The sequence below is a fragment of the Ictidomys tridecemlineatus genome, chromosome 3 (genome assembly GCF_052094955.1).
Source record: "Ictidomys tridecemlineatus isolate mIctTri1 chromosome 3, mIctTri1.hap1, whole genome shotgun sequence".
NCBI classification, from domain to species: domain Eukaryota; kingdom Metazoa; phylum Chordata; class Mammalia; order Rodentia; family Sciuridae; genus Ictidomys; species Ictidomys tridecemlineatus.
Window position 1 is genome coordinate 15,738,019 of NC_135479.1, and position 14,059 is coordinate 15,752,077.

At 45.1% G+C, this 14,059-nt stretch overlaps 1 protein-coding gene across 6 annotated transcripts in view; it reads left to right on the plus strand.

Annotated features, from left to right (window-relative positions):
- Marchf10 (membrane associated ring-CH-type finger 10) overlaps window positions 1–14,059 on the plus strand; it is an 86,740-nt gene that overhangs the window by 32,180 nt on the left and 40,501 nt on the right. For 5 of the 6 annotated variants that reach the window (XM_040268632.2, XM_005328180.4, XM_078041912.1 and 2 more), the window contains exon 4: window positions 5,017–5,191. In XM_040268632.2, the coding sequence (XP_040124566.2) occupies window positions 5,017–5,191 (175 nt within the window). Of the gene's footprint in view, window positions 1–5,016; window positions 5,192–13,467; window positions 14,028–14,059 lie in introns of those variants that run through there. The other variant, XM_005328181.4, reaches the window with a different exon arrangement.

Sequence of the window (14,059 nt, forward strand, 5' to 3'; positions counted from 1 at the left end):
CGGCAGCCCAGATGACTCCAAAAAGCATCTTGTGGCAAAATGAAGAGCAAGAGCTTTCAAGTTGACCCTGTATTGCCCAGCCTCCCCTGGCAGCCACATCCTTAGGTGGAAGGACAAATAAGCTTAATTTGGACTCAGATGGGGAAGACCCAAGCTGGAAGAAAAAAAAAAAGGCTATTGATTGCTCTTATTATTGTTCCATTTTAGAGTTCTGGTGACCTCTAAATGTCCTGAAAACATGGGAAGGCTTTTGCTGCTCTTAGACTTTTTTTTTGGACAAGAGAAAGCTTGGTGCTAAAACCACTCCATGTACAATACTGCTCCATGTAGAACACGCTTGATACTTCTTTGATATGTAAAGGTATCCATCCTAACCAGAGTGCCATTTATGCATCCTGTCCTTAATTCCTTAAGGCAATTTTTATGTTTGCAGCACAATTTGAATGTGGACTTTGGGGACAGCACTCTGAAGATACTCGTTTGCACACATGGTCCCTAGTCAATGCTAGTCACATGGTCTCATGTCCCAGTTTGACTGCAGAAGTTCACTTCCTTGATCACTGAGGTCTTCACAATCCCATGGGACTAAGTTTATTTCAAATGTAATAAACACACACTCTTTCCCTGGCTCCAGCCTAACATTACCCTTAGCCTCTTCCCTCTTCTTCATCAGTCATGCCCTGATCCACCCTGCATCATAAGACCCACTCAGCTCAGCCTTGCATCGCTGACACCCGGCAAAAGTGGGTTTCAAACACGTCAGTCAGCGCTCAGCCACACACCCCTGGGGAGGGCAGCAGCGGGTGTGCCAGCCCAGAACCAATTTCCTGGGTCTTGGAAAGGAACCACCAAAGAGAGTTGGAAAATAACTTCAAGTCTTTTCTGTCCCCGCCTCCTCCAGTCTACCCAGACTCTGATCAGCCGTATTCATCGTCACCTTATGCTTTCACACTCAATATTGCTACATCCAGTTTTTAAAGCTCCTCACATTCCCAAGGAGATGCATCCCACTCCCCTGTCCTTGTTTCTCTACCTTCCAGGAGATCTCACTTGAACCATCATGGCGTATCCAAGTCCTCCCCTGCTGCCTGGTCCCTTAACCACACCTCTTCTTTTTCCATTCCGAGTCTCTCTGAACTTTTTTTTTTTGGTGGGGGGGCTAACCAGGGATTGAACCCAGGGGCGCTTAACCATTGAACCACACCCAGCCCTTTTTAAAATATTTTATTTAGAGACAGATTCTCATTAAATTTCTTAGGGCTTTGCTAAATTGCTGAGGCTGGCTTTGCACTAGTGATCCTCCTGCCTCGGCCTCCCCGCCCACTGTGCCTCATCATTACAGGTGTGCACCATCACCCCCAGCTTTCTCTGAACTTTTTTTGGGGTGCGGGATGGTACCGGGCGTTGAACTCAGGGACACTGGACCACTGAGTCACAGCCCCAGCCCTGTTTTTGTATTTTATTTAGACACAAGGTCTCACTGAGTTGCTTAGTGCCTCACTTTTGCTGAGGCTGGCTTTGAACTTGAAATCCTCCTGCCTCAGCCTCCCCAGCCACTGGGATTACAGATGTGTGCCATTGCACCTGGCTTTCTCTGAACTTTTTTTTAAAAAATAACTTTATATTTATTTTTATGTAGTGCTGAGGATGGAACCCAGCACCTCCCACGTGCTAGGCAAGCACTCGACTGTGAGCCGCAACCTAGCATCCCCGCACTCTGAACTTTTGAGAGAGCCGAGCCCTGGGCAAAATAATGTATTTCCTTTATTATGTATGATGCCAGAAGGGAAAGTAAGGGATCTTTGGAAAGACTTAAATACAAAAATAACAATACTCCAGGAAAAAAAAATGGATGAATTGAATCAATGAATTATTTTAGTTAACATGGTTTTATGAAGGTTTTTATCAAATTATCAATATTAAACATATTCATGTATTAATAGGTTGGGTTTTTGTTGTAACTTGTCATTTGGTGGGGTTTGTTGTTGTTGTCGTTGTTTTAGGCTTTGACTCTGAATGATAGAGCGGTTTTCTTCCCCGCAAAGAAATAGCAATGTGCTGCTACCTCCACCTCCATGTGACATTTCAACTCAGGAACATATGGAGAAGTGGTGAAAACTGTAATTTTCAAAATTATAAGAGGAAAATACAGGTTTTAAAAATCAACTTTAAGTCAAAAAATTTAATTATTGCTTGTTTGATAATTTCTAAATATTATTAAATGTTTGCTCTTAGAGCTTTACTGTCTGAAAAAAATGCACCATATTTTCTTAAGACTGAAGGAATTTCAACTGGCTGTTTATGACCATAATAAATATGTGGCCTGTAGAGAGAAACAAGAGTGCTGTGGAGGAACTGACCCACCTCTCTGTCCATCTCTCTTTGGAAGAGGCGAACTCCAGTAGGATTTTTACTGGAGTCTTTGGCTTTGGTTTCACCCGTGGGTGGTTAGTATTTAGTAATTAGCTTGTTAATTTTAAGGGTGGCTGGATGTGAATAACTAATTATAAAAGCCAACCTTTACATGGCCCTTACTGTGTTATACGTACATAGTGCTATATGCATATCTTATCTCAGTTAATCCTCATGAAACCACATGTTTCTTCACATGTGAGAAAATCAGACTTGGAGGGAAAAAAAACAAAACCTAGTCACACGATTATTATGTTCCAAAGGTGGGATTTGCTCCTAGGGAGCTGGGTGCCTGGGTTTTAAATACCACACTTTATTGCCGGAATGAGTTACTACAACTTCTCCCACCCAAGGATCATCCTCCCCAGATAGTAGAGGGCCGAGGACAGGAGAAGACATGAGCAACGACAGAAGAAGCTGAAATGTCTTGCTTAAGATTGCTCAACTGAGGCAGGCCTCAAACCATCCATTAGCATATTCCTAAGTATTACTGGTCTCGCTACTGTGACTCCTGTCTCCATCTGACCAAATCACACACTTCTGGTGGCAATTTCTGGACTCTTAAGAATGATTACCACCTGGAAGTAGTAAGGGTGGTTGGAACCAGGAAGGCGGAGGATGTGCACAGAAAACAGGTGAACATCCTCCCCTGACAGGCTTGGTTTGATTGGCCATGCCCTCTTTTACCTCCTTAGTGCTCCTGGAGGCTCCAGGTAATGATGGGTATAAGGAAGAATAAACACAGGCTTAACACACACCCAATAAAGAGGCTCTTTGCCAACCCCCCCCCCAATTCCCCACTGCCTGAGGGCAGGCCAAAAATCGGGGCCCTGGCTTGGGGTGATGGAGATGGATGGACTCACTTAAGCGGACACCTGTTCCTGATGCTCTAGTGCAGGAGTTGAAATTCTTAGCCTGGAGCCCTGCCTTTCTGCCCACTGGAAAGAAAAGGTTGACGTGCAGGCCTCTGGGTGAGCAGACTGCCTGACCATCTAAAGTAAAGCCAGCTGTTCGGGTGGGAAATGTGTTGGAGAAATTCTGCCCCATATTCACTGCTGCTCTGCTTGGGACCCAAATCCAGGCACTGTGACTTCCATCACCCACTTACAATGACAATCTTAGGCATCATAACTAAAATTTGCCCACACTTCCTTTTCTGAGAATAGAGAACTCATCTCATGCTCAGAAATGACCCTAATGTTTCATCTTAGACATGTCAGAATAGTTCTCAAGGATTTCTATTAAGTCCCACAATCAAGAGGGGAAAAGACAAAAAAAAACCAATCCATTCATTATGTCTTGTTCTCTTCCTGTCCCTTTATCTGAGGTGGGTCTGTTTTCTGAAAATATATGGCGTCACAATAATTATTTGTCTGAAGGCTGTATCCAAACACTAAATTTCAAAACAAGATTTATTGTCTTGGAATATAATGATCTGTCTACCTGTGGATTTATAGAGACTTCCCTATGGAAGACTGACAAGTAGAGGGCTTTTCAGAGTTTAGTTTGTCTTGCGTTGCACCCAATAATTCAAAGCTATTTGGAATATTTTCCTGAGTCAGGAGCCTGTGAAATGAAAATGCCTCGACTGTCCAAGAAGACAATGAGCAAGATCAATACAAATTGCAGCAGCTGGGGAGGTGCCGGGGACATTCATTTAGCAGCCTGTGTGTGCAAAAGTCCACACTTAGAGAGGGCTTTCCAGTGCTGGACTAATGGGCAATGTAGGGGAACACCCTTAGAGTTGGGGGTGGAGTGAACCCTTGCGATTTTGTCTGGTGCACAGTGTCTGGCCCATCAAACAGTGCTAATACCAGGTCCTAAAGTCATAAGGCTGTACTTAAATCACCCTGGAAGACCAGGTTTTTGATAGTCACTTATATTCTTTTCATCATTTCGTTGGTGGGTATAAATGTGGCAAAGTATAAAACCGTTGAACGCCTGGATAATTTTTATCGCATCTGCCAGGCTGTGTTGAGATATTCTGACACTGCAGGAATCACGATTTATCCACGCATAGATTTATGCTGACTTCTTTATAGAAGATTGACAAGGAAGAGACTTTTTTAAGATTCATCTGTCTTAGGCTGCACCCAATAATGCAGAATATTGAAACCGAGGCTTGATTTAATCAGTCTCCACCACACTATCGCGATTTCCTTTCTGCGTCAAGTATATGATTAACATAAGGAATATCTTCCCTCACCCACCCCCAAAGTCGTTCAAATAACAAACTGCAAGAAATTTTAAAAGCACTGTTTGTTTTTTTCTCTCTTTGTATAGTAGCTTTTAACATGAGCTACTTATTGGTCACTGAATTATTAAATGCATTCTCTTCAGGATGTGTTGCAAAACAGGCTCGAATTCTTTCTTTTCATAATATTTTACAAAATAACCATTAACTTTGCCATTATTTCTAAGTTGATACTCCCATTCCATTAAAAAAAAAGAACAAAACCTCACAAAAGGGCTCATTGAACACGGGAAGATGCTTCAGCATCATTGCTGGAGGGGGTCCCTACATTCACCTCATTTCTTTTTTCTTTACCTAGCAAAGGTGACCTACTTGGCCACTGATACTCAGACATCTTTCATTTTCAATAGAGTTCTGGTGAGGATGATTCTGTAGCTGAATCCAGAGCATCTAGCAAGATATGCGGGGTTAAGTGTGAATCCAAACTTCCAGCAATTGACCAAACATCAGTCAAGCAAAAACATAAGAGTACCATGACTCCAAGGAAACCTGAGAAATCATCAGAAACCACCAAATCCCCTTCAGGTGAGTGGCTGGTTTATTGAAATTCACATCATCTAAAAATCCCTGCCTTCACGATGACAACAATCAAATTAGTGGTATTGGTTAAACCTGGTGTTTTCCAAGTGACTAATTCCAGTTTGGGGAGCTCAGTGATCCTGTGCACATGGTAAATTCCGCAGTGACTATCAGGTCAAAGAGGCATGACTTATGCAGAACAAACTGTCTCCTTGCCCTTTTCTCCAGCCAATTATCTGCTTGGTGTGGCAGTCCCCAGAACTGCTGCCTTTATACCCTTCTTGGGGGGATAAAGGCATTTGGTCCCAGGTATTAAGTTATGACTCAGGCCAGAGGAGCTTTCAAAAGCATCCAAATGGCATAATTTATAGCTGAAAGGGAAACTAATAAAGTCCTCCAGTCCTGTGTTTGTCCTCTCTGGGAGCAAAGGAACTTGATAAATCCTTCCTTTTTGTGCAATTTGGTAAATAATTCACTCTTTAGCTGTGATTCAAATCACGGACTGGTCTTTGCGCTAGGAGTGGGAGTGACTTAATAGTATCCAGGAAGGAGCTAAAATCAACGGGAAGATTAGACTCCCTCAGGCTCATTCCCATCAAAGCCAACATCTATAGGACAAACTTGAACCCTCTGGGAACCAGCATAAGTTGGGGTAACTAGGCAGAGAGTTCTGCCTTCTGGGAAGGGATCCAAACTAACTGCTGAAGAATTTGTAAATAACTGCAATTCATTAAAATCCGAATCACAGCTACTTCCTAATCCTAAATAGCTTCTGTCATGCAACCACCCGTCCAGTTAAATCTTAATGCATTTTTTAGAAAATGTCAGCTTTCACTCAGATTAACCACCCACGTTTTATTGCTATAATGAAGTAAAAACCAAATTGACTTTTTTTTTTTCGTTTTGTGGTGCTGGGGATCAAACCCAGAGCACGTGCTCTACCACCTAGCTGTACCCCCAGCCCTCAACTTCTGTAACAATGTACTTTCAGGCAAAGCCACATCTCTTGCTCCTTATTTAATCAGGGAAAAGTAACACCACAGTTAATTTCTCACTTTAAAGACTTTAGGCTCTGAATTCAACTGTCTTAAGGCCAAAATAGAGGAGGTCATTCTGCAAATATTTCAAAATACAAGTTATAATTTATTGAATTGAGTACATCTTAATTGCAAAATTTTGAGTGTAAGTTTAAATAATATGGACTCCACTCCTTCAATTTGACTTTTCTGCCTTCTTACTAAAATCTGGTAGCTGTTGCTCTGTCATCTTGGGAGTAAAAACATTAAAAGGAACTGCTGAGGCCCACTTGATGATTTAGTGTGTCTGATTAATACAGATGTTTTTCGGATTGAGCAAACTCCATATGGAACTTACAGCACTGACAAAAAGAGTGAATTAATTCACCTTCCATCCTATGAAAAATCAAATTTGAAGAATTACCAGACTGAAAAACATCAAGGTTTAAGCAAGAGAGCCAAATTGGCAAAAAGACATCTTTTTCATCAAATGAGGAATGTCACTTATAGTAAAAGTATTTACAAACTGCCAGCTTCACTGTCATATCATGGCCGGAGCCTATATCCAAGACCCGGTAGTCATGTGCTGGACAGGAACCGGCTGTCTGTCCAGCACAGCAGTCCTAGAGATTGATGGCAGTGCCAAATCAGGTGTGCATTGATCAAGAAGCTGCCTAAAAGCAAAGTGCTGGTGTGTTCCGGTCCACTCGTCCATTCCTTTAACTCGGGTGGACCCACCCTTGGAGTTCCCAGGTAGCTTAGTGAAATGAGAGCCTACAACCGGGGCAAGAATTTAAGCTGAGTCTGTTCAGGAAAAATTAAGCTGGGGGTGGTGACGATGCAGACAATTGAAGTGAATGCTCTGCTGTTGCAGAAAAAGAGGAGTTGTTTCCTGAATTATCTGGACATTGAGCTGATCCACTAGTTGAATGCAATTGCCTGCTTTTCTTCATTTCCATAGAAAAATATTTTCTTAAAGCATTTCGGGAATCACCCCAGTTTGGCAGTGCGAGGCCAAACCTTCTTTCCAGTTCAGACCCGAAGCATCAAACACAGTGAAATCCCTTTGTGACATCTACTTAACAGGCCAGCTGTCCTTCCATGCTGTGTGAGGCCAGATTCTTCCCAAATTAGAAGAGTGTAGCTGGGGAGTGTGGCTTGCCTTACCATAAACCTGTGATGATAATCCTTGCCCTCTAGAACCCCTGAAATCACTACTAGCAACTCAGGCCCATTGAATGCCCTCCACAAACAGATTCATAACCAAGAAGGCCCCAGATTCTTACTGCTCTTCACACTCTGTCCATTGGAGGTCACACGTTTAGGTTAAGTTTATAGGTTCCCTGGAACTGTTTCTGGATAAGTTGACTTGTGATGCTCCTTGTTATCTCCCTCTATGCGGCAGGGTGAGTGGTTGATGGGCAAGTACTTTGGAATTGAAATGCTTATTAATTAATTAACTAAAATGCTGGGTGGGTGGTGGTGCATACTTGTAAACCCATTGACTCTAAAGCTGAGAAAGGAGGATTGTAAGTTTGAGGTCAACCTCAGAAACTTAGCAAGACCTATCTCAAAATAAAAAAAAAATTGGGAGCAGAATTAAAGTCAGCATACTGTATACATGCATATCCATGTTTATAGCAGCACAATTCACAATAGCCAAACCATGGAACCAGCCTACATGTCCATCAATTAATGAATGGATGAAGAAAATGTGGTATATATACACAATGAAGTTTTATTCAGCCATAAAGAAAAATGAAAACTATGTCATATGCAGGCAAATGGATGGAACTTCAGAACATTATGTTAAGTGAAATGAGCCAAACTCAGAAAGTCAAAGGTCCTGTGTTTTCTCTCAGATGTGGGGGCTAGAAAGGAAAAAGAAAGGGGCAGATCTCATGCAAAGTGAAGGAGGAGATCAGTGGAGTAGAGGAAAGGGACCAGGGGGAGGCAGAAGGGGAAGGAAAGTGTTAATACTGGGGAGTGATATTGGCCAAATTAGATTATTTTATTGTGTGCACGTACAAATATGTAACAACAAATCTCACTATTACATACAACTATAATGTACTAGTAAAAACATGGAAAAAAAACAAAAAAAATCATATATGTGTATGTATTCAAAAATTTAAAAGGGCTTGGAGTTCAATCCTCAGTATTATTTTTTAAAAAAATACTTGGATAGCTTCTGGTCCCCATGTCATATTTGCTGTGTACCTTTTGGCAAGTAATTTCTCTGTACCTCAGTTTCATCATCTGTGAAATGGAGAAGGGATAAAAAGAGAATCCCATCTGCTGGGATTGCCAGGAAGAGTCAGTGATAAGCACACTCAGCCATTAGAATAGCACACAACACTGTAACCACTACCTAAATGATAGCATTATGTTACCTCACATGTGAAAGCGGCACTTGGTACAGAAAAACATTATTTTCCTTGTCTAAAACTTATCCCCACCCCACCCCCATTTTTTTCTCTTCACAAAAATCAGAGGTGTATTTTTCTAAAATCTCTGACATAAATGCAGGTACACATACTTTGACTACACTTTTTGAGTTTCCAAAGCAAAACACAAAATGGAAAAAGACCAATAATCAGGAGTTATTCACCAAGCCAAAGATATGCTTTGTCTCCAAAGAGGACATGGAAAATTCAGGCAGTGTGTCAAGACCCACTTGGGTCTGATGTGTAGCTGACGCAGGATCCTTCACAACCACAGTGAACACTGGTGTGGGTGAGAAATACGCCTCGCAGAGTTGCATGTATTTCAGGCTTCTATGTGGGCTGGCGAGCTGCAGAGCAGTCAGCGGGCTCAGCAAATGCGGGGGTACAGGGATGATCGGGAGCCTATGGTGGTCTCCAACTCCCGCCTGCTCTGAGGACCTTTGCCAGCCCCAGCCTGGGTTGGAAAGGGGCCTCCTCTCCCTTCCAGGACATGAAGAGGCATCCCAAGGCCGCTGTGCTGTGGGGTTCTGGCTCTTGGAGTCCTGCAGTGCTCTTGACCCCAGGGCCAAGCCTGTGTGCCCTCTCCTGCTCTCTGCTCTCACCTGGAGCCTGGGCAGAAACCCCCAGTTATGTTTCAGGAAAACGGATCTGGATGGAGTCCTGGGAGGCTGCTTCCAAAATCTTGCCCTTTAAAACAAAGCCAAGTGTTCTGAAATCATCCTCCCTGATTATTGAGTTCAGTGTCAGTCATTAACCAGATTCAGATTTGCAGGCGAAGTGAGAGACCTATTCTGCCTCACTGTAGCTTATCTTGAAGACGTATTCTTGTAAAACTAAGCGAGAGTGGTGAATTCGGGTTAAAAGATAGAAATCTAAAATAACTGCGGTCTCTTTTGGATTGGGAAATATTTAAAGAGCAGCCTGGGAGAGGAATTTGAGGGCAAATCCTGAAATCTTCATAATTTGCCTTGCAAATAAATTCTATTGAAGATTTTCTCTGAAAGGCCAAGATGAATGGGTTTCGCAGCAAGTCGAGCTGGTGTCCAACAACGGTCCAAGCTATCTGCCCAAGTCAGAAAAAAACAAAACAATATAAATGAGAGAACAGAGAATCATTTTTTTTTACAGAAATTCATAATTCTCAATCCCTTTTTACAAATGCTTCTGAGACAGAGGGGCTGGGAGGTATCACGGAGCCCAGAATGTGAAATCTTGGCTCAGAATCCTGGCTCTACCACTTTATAGCCTTATAAATGTGAGCTGGCAACTTCCCAACTCAGTCTCCTCATCAGTAAAATGGAGTTACAGTATTGCTACTTCACCAGGCAGATAGAAGATTAAGACCCTGGGTAACAGCCTTTGGTAAAGGTAGACCCCACCCACCCGCCCTAGTCCTTCCACTGCTTCCAAAGCCTGCTCCCAACACCACCTGCTATGCTTGGGCAAAGTAGTTTGAGATGTGAGAGTGTTATAACTTAGTTATAAAAAACCTTAAAGTATTTGATCACTGAAGAAGGCATGTATTTACTCAGTACCTACGGGGAAGTTAACAGGTCCACTCAGCTGCTCCCCACCTCCAGTTCCCCATCCCAGGGTGCATGATACCAGGGCAAATTGCATTTTCCACTCGTCACTCATTCACTTGGTCCTTCATTCACTGCTGGGCTCTGGGGATAAGACACACAGACCCACCAGTCCTCCAGGGCCCCCCAGCCTAGTGGGCGGCCAGGACACCAACAGGGCAAACAGTGCAATGCTTGCCCTGACCAAGGTAAGTCCTGAGAACCTGTGGGAAGGAGTGAACAAGGTGAGACTCCTGAAGGATGAGATTTAACCAGGCGAGGAGAGCAAGGAAGTTGTGTCCAGCAGGAGGTGCTGAGCTTTCAAAGGCCTAGAGGAGAGAGACGGGTAGACAGACATCAAGGAGCTACAAATAGTCTAGGGTCTTGGGTCTTCACACACCCTCAGACCAGTAGCAGAAGCATCACCTGAGAGCTTGTTAGAAATGCAAACCAGAAAGAAGCCAGGCACAGTGGTGCACTTCTGCAATCCCAGTGATTTGGGAGGCTGAAACGGGAGGATCACAAGTTCAAGACCAGCCTCAGCAACTTAGGGAGGCCCTGGTCAACTTAGTGAGACCCTGTCTCAAAATAAAAAATAAAAAGGGCTTGGGAGGTGGCTCAGTGGTAAAGTACCCCTGGGTTAAATGCCTGGTACCAATAAATGAATAAACAAATAAAACACAACCTAAGGCCCCAACCAGACTTACTGACTAGGAATCTGCACCTAACAAGATCTCAGGGATATTCACATGCACCCGTGAGTTTGAAAAGCTCTGTTATAGAGTCAGGCTGCAAATTAGGAAGTGTAGAATATAAAGTTGAGGCTCTGTAGGACCAGGCCCCCAAGGTCCTTGAATGTCATGCTGAAGGCAATGGAGCATTGGTTATCAAAGGGGACTGTGCAGGGAAGTGATACAGTCACACCGGATTTTTTTTTTTTCTTGTAGTGCTGGGGATTGAACCCAGGGCCTTGCGCCTGCGAGGCAAGCACTCTACCAACGGAGCTATATCCCCAGCTCCCAAATCAGATTTTTCATGTTGATTCTGGCCATAGCAAGGAGCAGGGAAGGTTGGGAAGGTGAGGGCAGCCAGTTGGGAAGGTGAGGGCAGCCAGACCCAGACCGCAAGAGACCAGACCAGCCTTGCAGTCGACCCGGGGAGAAATGAGAGCAGAGAGAATAGAGAAGAGGGCATGGGCTTGAGGGATGGTTAAGGAAGGAAGCCTAACAGAACCTGGTGACTTGGAAGTTGGAATCAGGGAAAAAAAGGAGGAATCCAAGAGAACTCAGGGATCTGGCTCAGAAAAATAAGCCAGTGGAGGCTGCCTTTGCCAAGGCTGAGGAAGCAAGAAGAGGGTGGGCCCCCTTCTGTGGTGTGTTGTCTTTGAGAAGCAAGAAGGATAGAGGGTAGAAATGCCGGGTCCCTGGTCTGCTGTTCATCTGGGCACTCCTGCCACTTGCAGGAATCCAAGGGCCTCAGCGAGTCAGAGGGGGTTGAAATGGCAAGAGTGCCTCCTCCCCTGTGAGAGTGAGTGGAGCCAGAAGACAGGTGGCAGAGGAGCTTTGGGAGGAAAGAACAGTTAAGGGAAAAACAGAGGAAGACAACCGCCCAGAGAGAAAAATGACTGAGAAGTGAACCACTCTGAGAGACAGTTAGGAAGGAATAGGAAGTAGATTATATCTGCTTGAATCTATGGCAGAGATACTCCTGAGTCCCTCCGTTGGACTGAGACCCTCCACTTCATGTAATAGTTTTCAACTGGATGGCTACAATGATTTCAGCCATTCATTTTAGAATCAAAACTGATTTTAACTGCAGCTTTTCCCCAAACTGCTCTACTGAATAAGAGTCACCAAGGAGGTGCTTCACTGAAACACAAATTCCTGTTTCCATCCCTGAGCCAGAGTTTCTGTGTTAGTTAGCTTCAGGACACTCTAACAAAATACCTGAAATAATTACCTTATAAGGAGAAAAGGGTTATTTTCGTTCATAGTTTTGTAGGTTCCAGTGCAAGATTGGGGTAGACACATTCGCTTTGGGCCTGTGGTGAAGCAAGAAAGCTCACTTCATGGCCAGAAAGTGAAAGAAGAGAAAGAGGAAGGTGACCAGGGACCTACAACCCCCTTTGTGGACACATCCTCGGTGACCAATCAACACCAACCTGGGGATCAAACCTCTAACACATGGATCTTTGGAGGGCACTGATCCTAACCATAGTAGCAACCGGATCTCCCATGCAGGACTCTGCAAAACTGTTTCGAAGGAGCCCTACAAAGATCCTCATCCCAGAGGTTTGGGCAGCCGTCTCAGAGCTTTGCTTCTTAAACTTTAATGTTCATGGGAAACACCTTGTTAAAATGCAGTTTCTGACTCAGTAGGTTTGGGGGGGGGGCTGAGATTCTGCATTTCTAAGAAGCTCCCAGGTGACGTGCATGGCTGCTCGTCTAAGCACCAGCCTAGGAGAAGCGAGGCCAGAGAAAACACCCCGCCTCATTTTGCTGATGAGGAAACAGGTTCTGAGAAGGTAAGCGGTGGACTCAAGGTGACCGAGCTGGCTAGGGGCAGGCATGAGGGAGTCGCTCTGAATCATGACTCCATCAGGCACCCGCGTTCTGCCTCCAGAGAAGTTGGCAGGTAGAGCGTGAGGTGAGTGTTGAAGTCATTGATTCCACTTGGACACCTCTCTGGTCCACCTGCCTGTCCCTCCTTGATTCCTCCCCCTCCCGTGATCCCACCAGGGTCTCTCTGCAGCTTTCTCTTTCCCCAAGCTTCCCCTCCAGAGCAGAAAGGCCAGATCAGGGCATGACCACAACCTCCTGCCCGGGGCAGCTGGAGCCCGGGGGCGAGTGCCTGGCGGCAGTGAGGCCCTGCAGGCCACCATCTGCTGCCGCCAGAACAGCTTGTTAGACTGGCTGTGGGGGACGAGGGAGGACCGCGCCTTCCACATGGCTGCCTCAGGATGTTTCGGGAACTTGCTGGGGGAATAACTTCCCTACATCTGCCAGGTCTGCCCAAAAGACTATTGGCCGGAAAGGGGTGTGAAGTGATCCACTTCCCTTGGTTAACTCGTGGGTGACTCAGATCTAGGCGAGGAGGCTCCTGGGCAGGAGCCAGGCCTGCTGTGCCTGCGACACCTGGAGGCCCCACTCCCACCCCCCGAAGAACCATTTTTGAGTTTTGATTCATTCTCAGACTTTTTTAATGTCCTTTCCCACCGGCGAGTGCTGCTTCCTGATTGCTCTTTTTCTTTTATGCAGGTGACAGCAGCGAGCACCCCCTGTTCTGTGTTGAATATTCCCCTTACTGCTCCGTCTTTGCTTTCTCTCCCAACATGCAGCCCAATACCAATTACTGCTGCCTCCTCCTGCCACTAGTGCCACCAGCCTCCCCAACAGCCCAGTGCTCTTCCTCTTCCACTCCTCCGGCTCTCCCTCCCACCTACTCGACTTACACTCCCACCACCTCCAGCCCCACACCTGGGTCTCCCTCATCCCTCTGCTACTTCCCTGTCTCCTGCCCAACTCCATCCGAGACACCTGTGCTGTGCGTGTCGGGCCCCAGAAGGCCCAGTAAGATTTACCTCATATGGTAAGTCGCCCCTGGCAAGGCACGCAGCCCAGAGGAGTCAGGGAGAGGGGAACATCAGGCTTCCAGAAGGCAGATGACAGGAGAGGGGCCAGAACAATGCCATGAACAATACCAGGAGGTGTGGTATGCAGGGCAGCAGGAAGACTGGACAGCGCCACCACTTGCTTTGGGCTCAGCTTCCCCTAGCGCTAAAGAAGTAAACGATCAATAAAATCCCATCATCTCTCAAGACTCTCTTGATTTCTTAACTCCTGTGTCTGG